At 41.5% G+C, this 20,746-nt stretch overlaps 1 protein-coding gene and 1 long non-coding RNA gene across 2 annotated transcripts in view; one reads left to right on the top strand and one right to left on the bottom strand.

Annotated features, from left to right (window-relative positions):
• LOC309696372 overlaps positions 1-20,746 on the top strand; it is a 239,317-nt gene that overhangs the window by 124,527 nt on the left and 94,044 nt on the right. The window lies entirely within an intron of this gene.
• Positions 1,629-20,319, bottom strand: LOC309693581 (uncharacterized protein). The gene is made up of 3 exons (XM_082512946.1): positions 19,777-20,319; positions 6,448-6,557; positions 1,629-5,749 (listed from the first exon to the last, which is right to left on the bottom strand). The coding sequence occupies exons 2-3, from the start codon at positions 6,463-6,465 to the stop codon at positions 3,659-3,661; spliced, it is 2,109 nt and encodes a 702-aa protein (XP_082369072.1). The 5' UTR covers positions 6,466-6,557; positions 19,777-20,319; the 3' UTR covers positions 1,629-3,658.

The raw sequence follows: 20,746 nt of genomic DNA, 5'->3' as shown, positions 1-20,746 counted from the left end.
ACTGTGCTAAAAGGCGCAGTCTCAGTTATGTGTGCCATTACTGTATTTAACACACACATAAGGCGCACTGGATCATAGGGCGCATACAAGTACCGTATGCGTATTTAAAAATAAAGCGGGAGCAAACCTGAGTTCGGTACCTTACTCACATTTTTATTACCAGTAATCGTCATCATCAACAACACACAAGCATACAAGTGTGCGTATTTAAAAATAAAGCAGGAGCAAAACAAAGTTTGGTACTCACATTTTTATCATCAATCAAACCCATCGAAGTCCTCATCCTCTGTGTCTGAATTGAACAGCTGCGCTAAATCTCCATCAAACATGCCAGGTTCACTTTCTTCACTGTCAGAGTCACTTTCCGTGCCGTGCGGCTCCTCGGAAATGATGCCGGCTTTCGCGAAAGCTCGAACAACAGTGCCAGCAGACATGTTAGCCCAAGCATCTACAATCCATTGGCAAATTGTGGCGTAACTCGCCCGGCGCTGGTTTCCACTCTTGGTTAAACTGTGGTCTCCATCGGTCATCCATCGCTGGATGTGTTTGTCGCCGATGTGTTTGCTGCAGTAGGAGCGGAAGATGGCCAGCTTTTCCTTATAATCCGCTGGAAGTTGCTGCGCTACCGTAGTCCTGGTCCGGATGGAAAAATGGCACCGTTTCATAAAAAGTGAAAGTGAAACTGCTTTTAGCCGAATGGTGACCGTCGAAACGCTTCTCCCGCTCGTTCTTTGCTCGATGATCGCCTTATGTCCGCGGAAACTCAGCTGCGTCTTCTTGAACTGCCGGAGCTTGTTTTCCAGCTTCCTCCACTTGCGAACCATCGATTCATTAATCTTAAATTCTCTCGCCGCTGCTCGATTTCCATGTTCCTCCGCGTAGCTGATGGCCTTCAGTTTAAACTGTGCTTCGTAAGCGTGTCTCTTTGCCATTTTCAGGGTTGTTAAAACAACGATGTCCTGCATAACGCACATACCTGTTCTTTTATACAGGTATGTGCAATAAAGTCAACGCACACACTTCACCCTTTAGCGTTCTCATGGTGTTCTCTACTACGTCCTCCTTACAACACACAGGGCGCACTGCGCTATAGGGCGCGCCGCACTTTTTGAAGAAAATCTAAGACTTTTAAGTGCGCCTTATGGTTGTGAAAATACGGTAAACAGCTGAAAAAATCTTTGTTGTTTGCAATACTCAGTAACTTTTTTGAAGAAGTAACTATATAATTAATTGCCCAGCATTGGTCTTTATATATTGTATTTTGCAGAGAGAGTTACAAAGTTTCAAAGTGGTGCTCCATGAGAGTCCTGTAGACGAGCAGCAGCACAATCCTGCATTGCAACTGCAAACCGCTGTTGCAATGCAGGAACATCTGCTTTATTGGAATGTGTGAGATGTTAACCACAATGACTCTTAAAAACACTGTCTCAAAGCTCCATGCCAACAGCATGTTTTTAAGAAAAATCAAACATATGTTCTTTCAAGATCATTTTAGAGTTTTTAATGAGCTGCAGGATCCTTCTTCAGTGTGAGTGGAGAACAGCCAAGTCGCCTCCTGTGATAAACCTCCACATGTACCACTGAAAACAGTTAAATTAGTTTGAATCGGAAATAATGGGTCAAACTACTTGTTCTGAGACCATTTCTTTATTTTTCACACCAAACTGTTTAATAAGATAAACTCTACACAGACTTCATCAAATATAACTAACACTTTAACATTATCAGGATTTCATAATACAAACTTCAAATCAACAAGAAAACAGCTGCAGAACATGTGGAAACCAGTTCAGCTTGAGTTTCAAATATAACTAACACTTTAACTTTCAACATTTCTTTGCTGCCACTGTGAATAAGATTGTGTTCTTTGCCTAATTGAATAAAGGTTACACTGACTCACTGCTCCATCTTCTGGTACAAACTGGCATTACATGGAAGTACAGCCCAAAACCAGTTCAGCTTGAGTTTCTTTTTTTCTGGACATAAAGTCACAGCAGGTGTTTTTTCAAAGCTGGTGGACAGATTTAGTTCATTTTGGAGGTTTTAAGAGCAACTGCTGTGAAAATATTTGTAGTTTTGGGAGAAAATGATTTAAGAGAAGATTTTACAACAGCAAAAGGTTAAATATGAATGAAGGGTTGAAATTTAACAGAGGTAACACATTAAATGAATACATTAAAAAAAAGTTAATTTTGGAAACACTAAGAAAGTTCAAATGAAAGAAATTGAAATATATATCCATATCTGCAATTCTGATACATTATTGGTTTGGTAAAAAAGACATTCCTATAACTTTAATAATACAGTAACAAGTACAACTACTAAACACTACTGTGTCCTAAGGGAACAAAGATTAAAATGTAACAGGGATAATTTTAGAGAATTAAAATCCCTCAAAGGAAAAAAATTAACTTGATATGCATATCTAGACATGCAGCTTCCTAAATGTAACATTCAGGATTATTCACTGCAGGTCCAGAAATCAGAGCTACCTCATCAGATCCAAGTGTGGCATCAGCTGACACTCTTTACAGGAGATTCCATCTGAACTCTGTGGAGCCTGATCTCAAGGTTTTTAAGTCTGACCCTGAAACCAGAAGAGGATCTTTCTCTCTCTTCAGATTCATTGTGATCCAGTGATTTCAGTCCTGCATGATCAGGCTGATGTTTGCACAGAGCAGATAATGAAGTGAAGGTTTTTGCACATTGGTAACAGTGAAACAGTTTATTTACAGCGTGGGATCGTTTGTGTTCGGAGTATGCACTGAGATTCCTGAAGCTCTTGTCACACTGGTCACAGCTGAAGTTCACTTCCATGTGTGTACGTTCATGTTTGTTACGATGACCTGATTGTGAGAAGCTTTTGTCACAGTGTCTGCACTTGTATGGTGTCCCTCCTGCAGTGGTGAAGGATGACCCACACTGGTCACAGATGTGCTTTTTGACCACACTGTGGAAGAGTTCATGTTTTTTAATGTACTTGGTGTGTGGAAGCCTCTCCCACATTCTTTGCAGTAGTTCATTTTGTCTCCAGTGTGGCTACGTTGATGTGGTTTTAGGTCCCGTTCGTGATTGGAGGTTTTTCCACAAAGGTTAAAGAGAAACGCTTGCCCACCACCACAGTGACGACAGGGTTGAGAAATGGATCCATGTTCTTTGCTCCACTCCTAAACAAAGACATTGTAAATCAGGGAATTCCTTCAACGTTTTTATCCTGAACGTCGCCTGAAATAAAAAGCATCTCTGCCAACGTCCAATTACATTTTACTGTTTACACTATAAAACTCAGGTTACTTCTTCATTTTTCCAAACAGTTCATTCAGTATAACTCCATAAGTTTACTGATCAGACTTTTTCCAAACAATCAGGTTAAAATTACAAGATAAAAAATCAATACATCCTCACAGTAACTGCACTTGTAGAGTTACTTTCTGGAGTGGATCTGTTGGTGTTTTTTCAGCTGATTTGGAGCTTTAAAAGTCTTCTCACACAGGTCACATTTATAAGGTCTCTCCTCAGTGTGTTGTTGTAACTGTGCATCTGTTGCAAACAGTTTCCCACACTGATCACAGCAGGAAACATCATTTCCAGTGTGAATCCGTAGGTGAATATTTCGGTACCGTTTGTCACTGAAACTTTTTCCACAAAAGTCGCAGCTCTACGCCTTAATTCCAGAGTGGGTAACTAGATGCCTGTGTAAGTCGCTATTTAGAGCAAAAGCCTTACCACACAACTCACAGTTGTGTGCTTTAAGTCCACTGTGGATGAGTTGGTGTTTTTTTAAGGTTCCAGCCTGGGTAAAAGACTTTCCACACAAGTCACAGCTGTAAGGTTTAACTCCACTGTGGATGAGTTGGTGTTTTTTCAAGTGTCCAGCCTGGGTAAAAGACTTTCCACACAAGTCACAGCTGTAAGGTTTAAATCCACTGTGGATGAGTTGGTGTTTTTTCAAGTGTCCAGCCTGGGTAAAAGACTTTCCACACAAGTCACAGCTGTAAGGTTTAAATCCACTGTGGATGAGTTGGTGTTTTTTCAAGTCTCCAGCCTGGGTAAAAGACTTTCCACACAAGTCACAGCTGTAAGGTTTAACTCCACTGTGGATGAGTTGGTGTTTTTTCAAGTGTCCATCCAGGGTAAAAGACTTTCCACACAAGTCACAGCTGTAAGGTTTAACTCCACTGTGGATGAGTTGGTGTTTTTTCAAGTGTCCAGCCTGGGTAAAAGACTTTCCACACAAGTCACAGCTGTAAGGTTTAACTCCACTGTGGATGAGTTGGTGTTTTTTCAAGTCTCCAGACTGGGTAAAAGACTTTCCACACAAGTCACAGCTGTAAGGTTTAAATCCACTGTGGATGAGTTGGTGTTTTTTTAAGGTTCCAGCCTGGGTAAAAGACTTTCCACACAAGTTACAGCTGTAAGGTTGAACTCCACTGTGGATGAGTTGGTGTTTTTTCAAGTGTCCAGCCACGGTAAAAGACTTTCCACACAAGTTACAGCTGTAAGGTTTAACTCCACTGTGGATGAGTTGGTGTTTTTTTAAGGTTCCAGACTGGGTAAAAGACTTTCCACACAAGTCACAGCTGTAAGGTTTAAATCCACTGTGGATGAGTTGGTGTTTTTTTAAGGTTCCAGCCTGGGTAAAAGACTTTCCACACAAGTTACAGCTGTAAGGTTGAACTCCACTGTGGATGAGTTGGTGTTTTTTCAAGTGTCCAGCCACGGTAAAAGACTTTCCACACAAGTCACAGCTGTAAGGTTTAAATCCACTGTGGATGAGTTGGTGTTTTTTCAAGTCTCCAGCCTGGGTAAAAGACTTTCCACACAAGTCACAGCTGTAAGGTTTAAATCCACTGTGGATGAGTTGGTGTTTTTTCAAGTCTCCAGCCTGGGTAAAAGACTTTCCACACAAGTCACAGCTGTAAGGTTTAACTCCACTGTGGATGAGTTGGTGTTTTTTCAAGTCTCCAGCCAGGGTAAAAGACTTTCCACACAAGTCACAGCTGTAAGGTTTAACTCCACTGTGGATGAGTTGGTGTTTTTTCAAGTCTCCAGCCAGGGTAAAAGACTTTCCACACAAGTCACAGCTGTAAGGTTTAACTCCACTGTGGATGAGTTGGTGTGTTTTTAGGCTTCCAGCCACGGTAAAAGACTTTCCACACAAGTCACAGCTGTAAGGTTTAACTCCACTGTGGATGACTTGGTGTGTTTTTAGGTGTCCAGCCTGGGTAAAAGACTTTCCACACAAGTCACAGCTGTAAGGTTTAACTCCACTGTGGATGAGTTGGTGTTTTTTCAAGCGTCCAGCCTGGGTAAAAGACTTTCCACACAAGTCACAGCTGTAAGGTTTAAATCCACTGTGGATGAGTTGGTGTTTTTTCAAGTGTCCAGCCTGGGTAAAAGACTTTCCACACAAGTCACAGCTGTAAGGTTTAACTCCACTGTGGATGAGTTGGTGTTTTTTTAAGGTTCCAGCCTGGGTAAAAGACTTTCCACACAAGTCACAGCTGTAAGGTTTAACTCCACTGTGGATGAGTTGGTGTGTTTTTAGGCTTCCAGCCAGGGTAAAAGACTTTCCACACAAGTCACAGCTGTAAGGTTTAACTCCACTGTGGATGACTTGGTGTGTTTTTAGGTGTCCAGCCTGGGTAAAAGACTTTCCACCCTCATCACAGCTGTAGGTTTTCTTTCCTTTTCTTCTGTGAGGTTTGTCGGCCTCCTGAGAGCGCTGACTTCTTGCTCCATGTTGGTCCTGCAGTGACAGAGATACAAACAGAGGCAGTGAGTGAAATGCAGTCGTGGAACAAACTGAAACTCCCTCCATTGGTTGAATCAAACATGTCAACAAACACATTGTTGGTGTGTTTCCACCACCTTCTGGTGGCAGTATCACATTACAATGATGTGCTACAATGAGAGTTGTAATGAAAATGACATTATTGAAGAAATATTGATCAGCAGAGAAAATCTTTTACGCATAAGAAATTTCAAGTTCAACTGATGATATTGTTGTTTCAATGTGTGCTTATAAAATATGATCTTTGTATTTTCTTGTAACTTCTGTTACAAGAAATTAGAACTCTGAACAATATTTAAACTCCATTCAGAGTTACATACCATAAAATAATACTTTATGATTAACATAACAGTTTGATTGCTCTAATTACCTGTATTTACCTTGTGACATATTACAGGGCAAATTACATTCTGGGTACAGTTACATCACAAAACATCAACTGTGAACACCTTATGTTACCGTGGCGTTTAAGTCCATGGGAATTATGAGTGTCTACTCCCAAATTCCCATCCGGGCTACATTATTATCGGTTCATGGTATCGCTTAACTTTTACGAGTATGAGTACACACACATTTCACAGTATCGGCCCCGATACCCGATACCAGTATCGGTATCGGTGCATCCCTAATTGTAACTGTGATATTTTTCTCACCTTTTGTGTTGAAGTCATTGATTGTTTCCTCTGTAGTGGCTGAGCTGAGTCCAAATGGATGAAATTGTTCCTCCGTTGCACCACCAGACTCTTCTCCTCCTGTTAATCACCTGGGGGACACACACACAGCAGGATTTGTAAAAAGAGTTTTGATAAACACAATGCTGGACAGCAATGCTGTCATGTACACAAATACAGTGGGGCAAAAAAGTATTTAGTCTTTCCTTTATCCTGGTGCATGCTTGATACGGCACATGTGCATTCAGTGCTGCCATGTCAATCATGTTATAAAACACGGCAACTGGCCAGCGCCATTCTTTCCCAACCTGGAAGCAACACGAGGCAGCTCGTGTATCGATGTTACCAAACAAAGGCGTCCAGCCTGGAGAGCAGCTTTGAGACGAGCTGACGTGCAGTTCTATTCCATCTCCAAATATCTGTTGGTGCTCCAGACATTTTCATTCCGGTAAGTTCTAAATATGTTCATATCAATCTTTATAGCCTATTAGTTTTATTTTCGATGCGCTCTGAGCTCATAGCAAATTAGAACAAACATCCTACTGAGTGATTTTGCAGAACTACCTTCTATTTATAGAGTTGCTAATTATTTGGCATTATTGCAGCAAACCAGCCTATTAAATGGATGAATCACATCGTGACTGGGTTCCAGTGCTACACAAGGGACCTGCTTCAAACATACCACCATGCCAATCAGATTACTTCTTCCATGTGAGGGTGAAGAGGTGGCCCTTCAGGATAAGATGGTGAAGGTTTGCTGCGTTTGGTGAACAGTGTGATAATAAAACGAGGGAAAAATGAAACCTGCTCCTGTTAAATATTCTTAAGTCTTGTGCTGTTAAAATTGCTGTATTTTTTCAAAAGATACAGTAAATAAAGTAATGTTTGTAGTGAATGATATCATGTAAACACTCATGATTTTGTGTAAACATTTTGTCATTTGTAAACTATAAAATCATTTTTCTTCTTTGGCTCTCAGCTAAGGCGGTCGCACTTTTCTCCTCTCCTCCTCACCCTTATCTTCCCTGCTTAGCCTCTATGTCCTTGTCTGTTTCGTGTGCATTACTTTCCCTGGAATAGACTCACACGGTCGTTCTCTAAAACCTAAAAGAGAATTATGGATTTGATTAACTGGTCTCTGAATGCTATTGACACCCTTTTCTCAACGAGAAGTCTGGGCTCGGGAGAGCCCGAGTGCCCTGGAGGGACTTTCCCTGCCGGATACACGATGGACGGGTGGCAGAACTGGAGAGTCATGTGTCTGGCGGGACTGTCGATCGAGGACGCTGAAGATATCTATCTATTCGGAACCATGATAGCAGGGTTCGTGCTGATCGGAGTTGGCTTGGCCCTGGTTTATCGGAGAAATAAGAGAGCGGAACCGGCTGTTCAAACCCCCCCAAGGCTGCCCGCTGGAATTGAAGAGATGAGACGAGGCGCGACCTCTCACAACGAACGTAATATGGTCAACACCTTGGAGATGCTTACAGCTGCTGTGAAGGCTCAAAGCAACAACATTGAGCGTATGGGGGAATACATCAGAGAGAGGCCTGCTCAAAATGAGACCCTTGAGCGACAGCTGGACGACATCACGGAATGGATCACTGCAGCTTTGAGGTCTCAGAATCAAAAGAATGACAACACCACGGAACAGAAGTTTGATACCAAAAAAAAAAAAAAAAAAAAAAAAAAAAAGAAGTTTGATACCATCATGGGGAGGATCGTGGCTCTCCAACGGGAGCTCGAGAGGCCAGTGTCGGAGTGTTAGGGCAGCCAAAAATTCTCCTGGGCTGCTCGCATGGAAATTTACAAAATCAACATTGAGATTGCGGACCCCCATAACGGCGCCAGCTGCAGGCCCAAGGCTGGAGCCGAACAATCACTCCCTGATAACGACTGTGTTACGGCTATTCTTCCCGTCCCATGCAAGGACACCTGGATTGGCTGGAGGACTGTTTACTTAGCCTGATAGGCCGAAGGACACTGTCTCAGCTAAACTATGGACACGCACACACACACACTTACACTGATAAGCACTCACTCATCCCCCCTCCCTTTCCAACGCCTTCGATGCTTGTGCCCTACCGGGGAAGATAGCAGTCAACTGGACCAGCACAGACATGCTGCAGGACCGGATGCGCTGTCTACACCGGCTCTCTCTTACCCTTTACCCGCCCCTGTTGCTTGTCTTGTGTTTCTATGGTGTATTGATAGTCATGTGCTTTTGTGCTGAGGTGTTTTTTCTGTTATCAAACTGTTCTCCCACTAGGAGCTCAGTCTGAGTGGAGTTTTTTTTCTCCTCCTCTTACCTCATATAGTGTATTTTCGTTGTTTTTTCCTATCAGCCTACCTTCTGACATGTCTGCCCAATGTGATGCTTGTGTAAAGTTGGTCAGAAGGTTCCTTTGTGAGTGCGCATGCGCCATTGGCGTGCTGCCTGCTGTAACCCCTAATTTCCCTCAGGATGAATAAAGTATTCTGATTCTGATAAATGCCATGGATTCTACACTGTAACTGATGTGATGTTCTATAAGGTGGTTTCAATAAAATTTAAAAAAGAGGCAAAAATTAGTTTGTTTCTTTATTCAACTTTTGAACAGTGGGACTCAGTCAGTATATATTCAGTAAATGCAAATTATTTACACGGCAGTGCACTACAGGCATAAATCTAGACCCCTAGATAAAACATTATGGGTCATTCCCACAACCCACAGCTTTACTGTGTACCAGCACAGTATCCAATAGCGGTGACAACTCCTCCAAAGTAGCAGGTGGGATTTTTCTTTTTTGAGGACGGCTCCTTTTACCTTTCAATACAGATGTTCTGTTTATGTTTTGAACAAGAGCCTTTTTTTGGGCAGCTGAAGATGCAGGTTCATCTGTAACAGTCCTTATGCCACAGATCAACATTGTTGCTTCTACATTAAACAAAAGAGCAGCGACATGGGTGCAGGTCTCTGCGACTCCGGCCATACAGGTGCAGTGGGCGACTTCAACCTTCCCTGTGATGCTCACAGTGACCCATGGCTGCGATGCTGGTTCATTCAGTCTTTGAGAGTGCAGGACCTGAAACACACACAGACAAAGTTCATTTAAAGACAAGAACTATGAGCCAAGGCCGACACAAATGTGTTTTATCTACTTTATCATAAATGTAACAAAGTGTTTAGAAAGTTAGCACATACATGTAATTTTTCATTTCTTTATGTGTCCATCTATAGAACGCTGCATGTTATAGTGTAAATCTGCCTGTTCTCTGTCAGAAACCTGCCTGCAGAAAATGAACCTAAAGTATGTAATGCAAGGATGTCATCACTTTAGAGATGGAGAAAGCATAAAGTGACAATTATGAATCACTTAATATGATAAGGAGATTCTGCAGGTCATTGATCAATGTATAAAACTAAAATAAAATGTATTTTTAGTGACACAGGATACAAACATGGAAGCAAGATGTGTAATTAGGATTATTTATAATAAATATGAATAGTGCAATTTCTTTAACCATAAAGAATAACAATCCTTCAGGACAATGTCACATCAATGCACTGAACTCACTATGTTATCCATCTAACAGCCTCCACATGTTCTCACTGTAATTTCCCCTCATGAATGAATTTATGCTGCACTAATGTGAATGTTTGCAGGGAAATCAAACGCGTTTCACTCGCAGTACTCGAGCTGACTTACCTTTGTTTGAATGACGACTTGTACGCGCTGATTCCACAGACAAGGTCCGAAAATATGTCAGGCTACGTCAGTAGCGGTTGGTCTTCAGGGTTTCTACTCCACGGCCGTATTTCATACGGGTCCACATTTCCAATGCACGCTATTTTCTGCAAGTACCGCCACTTCGCCTCTGGACGCAATCGGTCTCTATACAGTCCATTCTCTTTTGAGCTGCTTTTAAGCATCTTTCTTGTAGTCGTCGTTCCAACACAGTGTGTTTGTTTTGATTCGTAGACCCCGAAAACGACGCTGCGCTCCCACAATGCTTTGTGGCGTGACGTCAACTCCAAAGCCCTATGAAGTCCTATTCTACAGGCTGATTGCCCTTGTCACTACCCGATCCGTACCGGAAACCCGATCGGTACCCCGCATGCGCAAATCTTACGTCACTTCCTCTCTTTGCCAACATTGCGACATTCAATATGTTTGAATGATATGGTTAGCGCCCAGTTAGTTCCTAGCATTTCTCAGCAGCTCTGCCTCCTTTTCGACTACCAGGACATTTAAACAATGAATAATCCGTATCCGCAACAAATTTTTGCTTTTCTCCTCAACAGAAAGCGTTCCCCGATTGAACAACAGCGCCGTAAAATAAGAAGAATGGTGCCTAATGACAGAGTTAATAATACAGACTTTATAATATGTCACGTGAAGATTCAGCAGCCAGATGAAGTGTTTACTGGCAATTGACAGTGATAGCGGACATTATCATCACTTTTCCAACAATCCTCTCCACACCGACAAGCATAAACACACTCGATTATCACTAAATCAAATTTAACACACGTTTGTAATGACGCTAATTCAGTTTACAATAGGGTTCATTCGCTCAGTCAGCAGGTGGCGGTGTCCTCGTACACTGGGGAGTACACTGCCATTAAACGAACAGAAGAAGAAGAAAACCCCTGCACATGCGCGGTACGGATCGGGTAGACCCGATTTGTACGGTCTGACTTTGCACATGCGCAGTAAGGATCGGGAGTCCCGATCTGTCACTATCTTTTAATTTTTTTATTTTTGTCTACATTATATTAAATGTTTCATTATCGGAAACATGTTAAGAGATACTTGTTATTTTTAACATCTTAACAGATACTCTGACCTGTAACTATCGTAAAATGCTTCGACCGGAAGTAGACACCTTTCGCACATGCGGGGTACCGATCGGGTTTCCGGTACGGATCGGGTAGTGACAAGAGCACCTGGCTGCAGCCACTGTGGAGCTCCACAGTAACCGGATACACGTGACCTCCACACTAACCGGAAACACGTGACCTCCACACTAGCCGTAAACACGCATGGATACCGTGGAAGTCATGCAAGTTGATCGCAAAGGTTGGTTAAGTCTTTATGAAACACTTTTTTTGCGTTACAAAAACATTCCTCCTTATTTTAATGTTTTTTCATCGTGCTCCATGGCAGAGAAACACACAGATATGCTTTTTCCTGGGCCTGGTTTAAGTAAGAGAGCTGGATTAACGGCTTCTGTGGGCGAGAAGAAGCAAAAAACACATTTTGCATTAGAGTATGATTTATTGTTGGCGTCAGAGATGCAAAATAACGAATACTTCAATACTGTACTTAAGTAGAATTTTCTGGTATCTTTACTTTACTGCTGTACTTTTTTGTGCCTACTGTATACTTCTTTATACTTCTACTTCTCACATTTTAGCACGCGTATCTGTACTTTGTAATGCGTACATTTGTAAATCAGCCCCCCGCACGCGTGCTTTGGACGCAAGATTACTTCAATATTTTGTACATAAATTATACTTTAGACCCTGTACTTCTTACTTCGACTTGACTAAAAAGTCGAGTCAGTGCTTTTTAAACAGAGGTATCTAAACTGTTAGCGTCAACACTGTAAATTTCATCACAAACAGATTTATATATTTATCAATACTTCTATTCGTCATTCTTTTCTGTACAGCTTTTTTATTGCCCAGATTTTAGTTAGCCCCTGTTCAATTGACTGTTATATGTCAATAGAAACATGTCTCACAAATTAAAGTGTCTTGTAAAATATTTGTGGGTTTTTTTCAAGAATTTTCTTCCCAAATCTATTACATGCCAACTGTAAATTCTTATTTCTGCTAAAACCTTAACTTAAATGTATATATGGTGTTTATCTGTTTCTCTCTCTGTTTTAGATGCACATATCAATCCGGAATTCGGGCTTAAAGCCAGAATTGCAGGAATGCAACACGTGTTGCAGAGGACTCTTTCACTGCCCTCTGTGCCCCACTTTCAGCCCTACTGTCAGGGCAAAGATTGAGGAGCATCTAAGTGTGCATATAAAAAAATGCTTTGCCTTTCAAAGGTATGTTTGTATTAAATATACTTTATAGTTATAAATATGCACTTTTTTTAAGCACTTCTGCAGTATCTTTGTTGACATAAAAGTTGCTGTTGATATTGTACAGTTCAGTGCATTCATCTGCAACAAAAATAGTGTTTTTATAAAATATATTTTTATTTACTTTTCACCACTTTTCTTGACATAACTTTTGTGATCCATACCATTTTGCTTTCATTATTGAGGTTGGCTTGGATGTTTTTGTTAACATGTACAATCTGATTGTTAGACAAATTGATTGCATTCTATACAACTACATTTAAATTACATCTGTTTGTTTGTTTGTTTGTTTGTTTTTTCTCTTACAGATAAAATGATATGCCGGTGCAGGCTGGCTTGCAGGACAACAGGACACTTTCACCGCCCTGTCTGTAAGATTACAATCATACGGCGTGGGGATATGGCAAGGCATATATTGTCTTGTCAGCATTCTTCAATGCCAAGTCAGCCACCATTATCAGGACTGCTCCCCGCTGAACTCTCCGAGGAGACCCATATTCCTCCGGCAGTACTCTTCGAGGAGCCCCGTCTCCCCCCCCCCCAAGGTTTTGTCTTCGGTATCTGAACCATTTTCTGAGTCTTTGTTAGAACATTCATATGCTCCACCCTCTGTGTTCAATAAAACTGCAGCTGATGGAAAGTCCATGAAAATGACATGCCCTCACTGTGGCCTTACTCTTCGTAGCTCTGGCAAGCTATTTGCACACTGGAGAGAGGAAGCCAAAGCTGTGCTTGAAGGACAACACGTGCCAATTTTCAGACTGAAAAAGCGCAAGTTCCAGGAAGTCAGTCAGGTCAGTATTCACTTTAAACAGTAGTGTAATTACATGGTTAGTGACATTTGAATAACTGTTGTAGCGACTTCCACAGTCGCTACAGGCCGGGGCTGGAGCCTGCCTATTTGCCTGACGCGCTGTCAACTTTACGCAATAATGCGAGAGATGGAATTGTTTGCTTGTTTATTAAAGTGCTTTAAGAGTTTACAGAGTAATATCATCAGCTCCTGATTCAGACTCTTACAACATCACAGGCTCTAATAAACGAAGCGAAACATGTAGTGCAGCGGTCAACAAAAACTACGGCTACCGAGCCCTCCTCTCTGTCAAAATCAAAACCCATGAATGACAGACTGACAACGCCCATTTATGTCACCGCTAGCACCCACGTGACTCCCATAACAACCAAACAAATAAAAACCCAGTGATCATCAAAATTCAATACATTCAATTATGGCTCCTACAACTGTTAAAAAACTGTTCTGCAACAGAGAAATAACTGTTTTCATCCCCATTTGCCTGACACAGGAGCCAGCAGTTGTTGAAGATCTGTGTCCTGCTGTGCAGTGGGTTGTCCAAAATAAGGCACTTTTCCGTGGACATGTAACAATGCCAAAATATCTGTCCTTAAATCAAGGGGACCAGCAGAGGGTCTTAAGAGACATGTCAGAGGAAGAAGACACTGGAGCAAGGGACTTGTTCCTCGTTGTTTTTCAGTTTGCAGAGGACATGGAGCTCTTTTTGAAAGCATGTGCTGATGAGCAGGGGCTAAGGGTCAGTGCTATGACATGTAATGGACAAATGAAGGCACTGGCTGTGTTTGTTTGTTTGTTTAATATGTTGTTGTTTTTTTGTTTTGTTTTTTACGTAGTACAAAATTCAAATTAAACTTATTTCAAAATGTTGTTCACTTTATTCTGTGTCCATACTTATAATAAAGGATTACAGTGTAACAGCATTAAATGTAACAGCATTTTTTTTGAAGTTGTAATTTCAAAATAAAAAGCTTATTGTTGATATTAACAGTAAGAATTGTAATCAATAATATTTTTATACATTTTAAACATTAACACTGGGCTCTATCCTGGCCAATTGTGGACACTTCACTTATTCTTTTTTTTGACTACTGGGCCCTATTTCAGGAAGCCGGTTTAGAAAACTCAGAGTGAAAAACGATACTCAGGGTTGAGTAACCCCGAACTGTCCAACTCGGAATATTCGGTTTCAGAAAGGCTGATAACAAGTAGTTCAATCAACGCGGAGTTGCTTTAACCCCAAGTGAAGCGCGCGGACGAGGATACATAAAGCCCTGATAAGCGGAGCACAGATTAAGCGAGTCACCATGGAGACGGAGGGAAAGAAGGCGCGGTCAATGTATTTCACAGCGCTTGAGGCCGAAATTCTGATGGCAGCATATGCCGATAACATGCAAATTCCGCGGAAAAAAGTAACACAGCCACAGCTGCAAAAGAAAGGGAGCATGCATGGCAAAACATAGCCGACAGAGTCAATGCGTGAGTGTTAATATAAACATTGATCTAGGGATTTCCACCCATTTAACACGTTATTTTATCATATGTTATTTTATTTGTTATTTTATACATTTTATTTTGTGACGTGATGTGAGCGCAGGTGCAACCCAACAGGCCCCAAACGTGCCTGGCAGCAAGTAAAAATGAAATATAAAAATATAGTCCAAACAGGTAAGGTGTAATTGTATTATGAGCCATAGTGCTTGGTCTGTTTGTCCCACGTAAATCAATTGCAGTTAGAGGCTACATTAATTTTCTTTCTGTAAGCACTTTTTGAAATTATCTGAGCACATTACAAGTACACATTTGCTTACTCTGCTCAAATGTGGCCCGTTATAGCCAACAGAAAAAAAGCGGAGGCCCGAAAAACAGGTGGGGGTCCTCCACCACCACCACTCACAGAGGCTGAGCAGTTGGCCCTCAGCCAAAACAGTGGGCGCCCTGTGGCCGAAGGCATCTCTGCGGGGACATCCTCTGAGTCAATAACCCCGCAAGACACAAGTGCCTACATAAGAGGTAAATTCAAAATAATACATGATGTGCATACATCCTTTCTTCACAGTCACCTTTGCAGTGCTGCTCATTCATTTGATAAACTCTTTACCATAATGAATTATTTTGTAGTGAAGTTATTTTCCTACTGATTTTGCCTTCCCTCAGTCTTGGTTGTCTTTGAGAGCATAATGACAATGAAGTGTAAGGTGATTGGTATGTTTGTTAATTGCCATTTGGTCCCTTGTAAGTTATAAGTGACCTGTATAAACCTCATATTCTATCAGTTGATGGTGGTGGTGTACTGCATCTGGTGCAGCCTCCTGTTGAGCCAGACCAACATGCAGTTGTGAGTAATACTCCACAGATTATATGAGTTTACAGTAGAACAGCAATGTTGTTAATTTCCTTACTACAGGAAAATAATGAAGAAACATTGACAGCTGTTACAGAGGAGGAAGCAACAGAGACACTTTATGAGGTTTACATCTTTTAATACTTTGTGTACAGGAAACACAGGCGACCAATAAAGCCAGTTGAACAAAAAATCTGTTTTTCCGTCTTTCAACATGTTGAGGTGATGGGTCAAAAGAAATGATTGTGACATATGGTGTCTCTGACTGCGCTTCCATCTTGTATGTCCGTGGGAGGGTCAGGATGTTCATGGTTTGGATCACTGCTGATGTTTGGTTCAGAAGGACAGTGTTCTCCTCTAATTGTGGCAATGTTGTGAAGAATCACACATGCAACAATAATGTCACATGCCCTTTCTGGGGTGACCCTGAGTCTTTGCAGGCACTGGAACCGGGCCTTAAGCATTCCGATAGTCATTTCAATTCTGGCTCTTGTCCTGCAATTAGCCAGATTATATCGCTGCTGTGGGCCCGGTTCAGGGTCAGGGTAAGGGGTAAGCAAATAGGGTAAACATGGATACCCCCTATCACCAAGCAAGTAGCCAGTGAACTCTCCTAAGACAGAAGGGTACACTTCAGTTCAAATGTCCCTGAAGCAATTGGTCTTTATATATTTTAAAGTATTCTCAACTCACCATGTCCAAATTTTGTGCTCAGTGTACATTCACGGAATATTTGTGAGTCATGAACAGAGCCTGGCCACTTGGCTTCCACATTTGTGATAATGTTGGCAGCATCACATATGATCTTCACAGTGCAGAGAACACAAATTAGCATCCATCACCATGATGAAATAATTTGTTAGTTTGAAATGCTACAGGGAACTATGTACCTGTACATTAATGCTGTGGAAAGACTTCCTGTTCACATAGTCTCCTTCATTTACTAAAGGAGCAATGATTGGAATGTGAGTGCCATCTGTACAGCCAATCACGCCTGGGAACCGTAAAAATAAATGTAAAATTTAAGTAGTAGTTCAAATATCACCACATCATAAATTAAGTTTTGGTCATCCTGATACCTGCAATTTTGTGGAATCCCTCTTTGATGAATCTTGTGGGTCTGTGACCGGGGAACACCACAGATGAGTGCAGGAGACGTTTCAGTGCAACTCTAACATTCCTGACTGCCCGACAGACGGTAGCCTTGGAAACGTGCTCAGCGTCACCAATATTATACAGAAAGCTCCCGTTTGCAAAAAACCGAAGTGCAATACAAATAATATGTACAGAACTGAGAGAATGTCCGCGATGTGTCACATGCGTAATATATGGCCTGAGGATGTTATTCAAATAACTTATAGATTGTGCTGAGAAACGGTAACGTTCGCACAGAAAATCATCAGGAAATGATAAAATGTCCAAACGCGCTCTAATCACTCTCTCCCGGCGGAGAGCTCTGCGGAGGATTTGGGCTTCACGATCTACTGGCTCTTCAAGGAAGGGACACGCCATGTCTGACACTTCCTACTGTCAGGTTTCCGACAAAGGGGCGGAGACAGTCAGGGTTAGTTGAAGTAAACCTGCTAGGGGGCAGGTTAGCTTCACGGCGTGTGTCGTCATAGTGACTCATTCAGGCTTCAGCTGAACTCGCTTTGTGAAACCGAAAACCCAGAGTTTTCGTTAACTCAGGGTATACTTACTCAGTTTTTCCACTAAACCGGCTTCCTGAAACAGGGCCCTGCACTGCAGTGGACCAAAACAATGACACGGGTTTGATCTTAAGGATCTAATAGTTGTGTGTGTTGTGCATGACATTGCCACACAAATATGTATTTGCAAGATAGAGTAGAATAAATTATGACGCATGAAATATTACATAGGCTGCAGTGAATTTCTGTTGATGCAGCCTATTGAGCTTTAAGTTTCCCAGTCAAACTTAGCTTTGACGCACCTGCTAACAACACTTTTACTCTTTTACATTTCATAACAAGACACCATAGCCAAAATATTAACAAAATATATATTATTAAAAAATTCAAAGCTGCAGCACATACAGCAACAAACATCGTTAGTAAATGTGTCCTGGAGTTTATGCAGGTGCAGAAAGTGCTGCTGCTGTAAGTAAGCCTAACAGCTTACAGATCACTTATTTTTCTGGAAAGATGGTAGGAAAGGCATCACTGCTCATTTCTACAGTCTCCCAGATCTTGGAATACAATCCCTTTGTACCATGAAACCACTTCGCAGTACTATGAGTCCACTAAAACCTATAAAGAGAGTGATCCTGGAAGAAATGGGGCACACACTAGTGACCTCAACAATTGCAAGACAGCCTTTTCCCCGATGCTCAGATGGGGAATAAAAGGAAGTTTCATGAAAACATTAGGACTTTATCACCGTTTTATCTGAAAAGTTAATGGTAATATATAACCTAATTGGCTATAAAGAGTAAAAAATTTAGATACAATTTTGATTTTGATGAAAAGGACTGGTGCTATTTTAAAGAGTCACGTCGGTAAAAGTAGATAAATGTTTTAAGAAACATTTTATAGCATTTTGTGAACATACACAAAAAGTGGCCATTTTTGGCAACAAACAAGCTGAGAGAGTTTTATATTTTTGGCTCTCCTTGAACAAAAATAATAGTGCATAATAATCAATGTTGATGTTAATCAATTAGATGTCCCAGACTCTACTATTAATAATACAGCAGTCCCTCGTTTATCGCTGGTGTTACGTTCTAAAAATAACCCGCGGTAGGTGAAATCCATGAAGTAGCCAACTTTATTTTTTACAATTATTACAGATGTTAAGACTGTAAAACCCCTCACTACATGCTTTATACACTTTTCTCAGACAGGCATGAACATTTTCACACTTTTCTCTTTTGTTTAAACACTCTTAGAGTTCAAACCTTCGTAGAAACATAAGTCCAGTATTATGGAATGAAACCTAAAGGTGCATTTGAGGGTGCAAAACGTTTCGTCGGCATTGTTGTGTTTGTTTGGGAGAAAACTTCCAAACATACAGTACAGCACTTCAGAGTTACACTGCTAGCATCAAAGATTTATGTAAATTCGACAAGCTAAACGCATTCTGTACTGTACAGCAGGAGTCCCCAACCTTTTTGCGCCACAGACCACTTTAATGTCAGACAATATTTTCAGGGAACGACCTTTAAGGTGTCGCGGATAAATACAACAAAAGAATAAAAAAAAGAAACTGTGGTATTTTGTAAATGTAATAATAAACGTGACTTGAGCTGTGCGCCAATAACAATGACAGTGACATCCTCCTCTCTGCTTCTTAACGCTATCTGGTCGCTATGGTAACGCGTAAATAGTTCTTTCAAAATAAGACACACAACTACAACCATACATTTCACACCGGAGGATCAACTCTCGCGGAACGGTACCAAAAGACTCACGGACCGGGACCGGTCCGTGGGCCTATTAGGGACCGCTCCTGTACAGGAGACACTGGACTAGATTGATTGACAATGGTCTACAGCAATCAGAACGCACAACGCGATGTACTGTAAAAAAATAAATAAATCAGCGAAACAGCAAGTGTCACTTTTGGCCACGAACAATTTAGGGGATGGTGAATTTTTTTGAACAAACCCAGAGTGTTAAAACCCCCCACTTAAAACCATTTTTATTTCTCAGCAGCATCAATAGTGACAAAAACGCAATTTAGTTTTCGATGTCAAAGTCGATTTAACCGAAGTTACGTGTTTCCGGTTATTGTGGAGGTCACGTGTTTCCGGTTACTGTGGAGCTCCACAGTGGCTGCAGCCAGACCCTTCTCGGTAGTGACAGCCCTCCCCCACGCTTGTACCCGTGGCTTCCTGTCCTGGGGGTTGGCTCTTCTCCTGCCCTGCACCCTTTGTTCATATTCAAAGACTATTTTTCTGTATGTATTCTTACCCCATAGCAACCGCCAGATTATAATGTTGCAGACAATCACAAACTCTACAGTCTGTCTAACTCCAGTGTATACCAAGCAATCTATTATTCTTAACAGCAACAACATAAACTGAACCCACATTAAAGTTGGCTCGGTGATTACCTTTAGATGAGCCCACAAACCGAGAGAAACTCCGTGATGAAGCTGGAAGTCTTAAGAAACAGATCAGGGAGCAGAGACCCACGTGGTTCACGCTGATCTCGGCTACGATCCAGGACACAAGGGTGTGCAGATCGATGCAGAAATTAATCCCAACGTTGGCAGTGGTATATGTTCCTGTAAGTTTACTACTTTACTCCCGTTTCATGAAAAAGCAGCTCTCTGCTCGACTCCTCTCCTGCACACACACTTTGCTCCGCCTCCTTTTCCGGCTCTGCTGTGATTTGTTGCTGTGCGGTCACGTGACTAAGCAGACCAACGTAACCATGTGGGGTGTTATTTCAAAAGTAGCGCCTATCTCCTTTTCCTAAACTCTTTTTCTTGCCCTCGTTGGAAACGTCATCGTGGGAAGGAGATTTGCTAAGGACTCAGGGAAAGAGAGGACCGGTGCTGAGAATTGGAACAGCCTTAGGCTGTATCCCAATTCAGGTTCTGCAGCCCTAAAGTACGCAGCCTTAACGGTCCACAAGGGCCGCGTACTCAAAGACCGCTAAGGCCGGAAGTGCGAGGCTTGTGAAATACCGGTCGATCTCCGTCGCGCTGCCCAGGTTGCCTAGCAACCATGATACTAACCGCTGGAAACGTTTCATACAGCTTTGTTTGAGAGAAATGAAGGAGAACATATTTTGTTCATTTGTTCGTTTGTTTCTACACGAGCTTTGTGTGATTTAATAAGTATCTGAGGCTGAGACCACATGACTGTAAAACATGATTGTTGGGCTTCATTTCTGTACTGAACAGTCATTTTAAGATCAGCTAGTAAATAACAATTATGTTGTTCATGAGACTAAAGTCAGTGTAAATATAATATGGCCAATATTATAGTTATTATATTAATCATTATTAGTTATTACAGCAGTGAACTTGAACAATTCACGTAAACAATTCACTTTTATTGTCACATCACATGTGC

Source organism: Aulonocara stuartgranti (genome assembly GCF_965226115.1).
Source record: "Aulonocara stuartgranti genome assembly, chromosome: 3".
Classification (NCBI taxonomy): Eukaryota; Metazoa; Chordata; class Actinopteri; order Cichliformes; family Cichlidae; genus Aulonocara; species Aulonocara stuartgranti.
The sequence above is the reverse complement of the archived record's forward strand: the minus strand, read 5'-3'. Positions and strand labels throughout refer to the sequence as shown.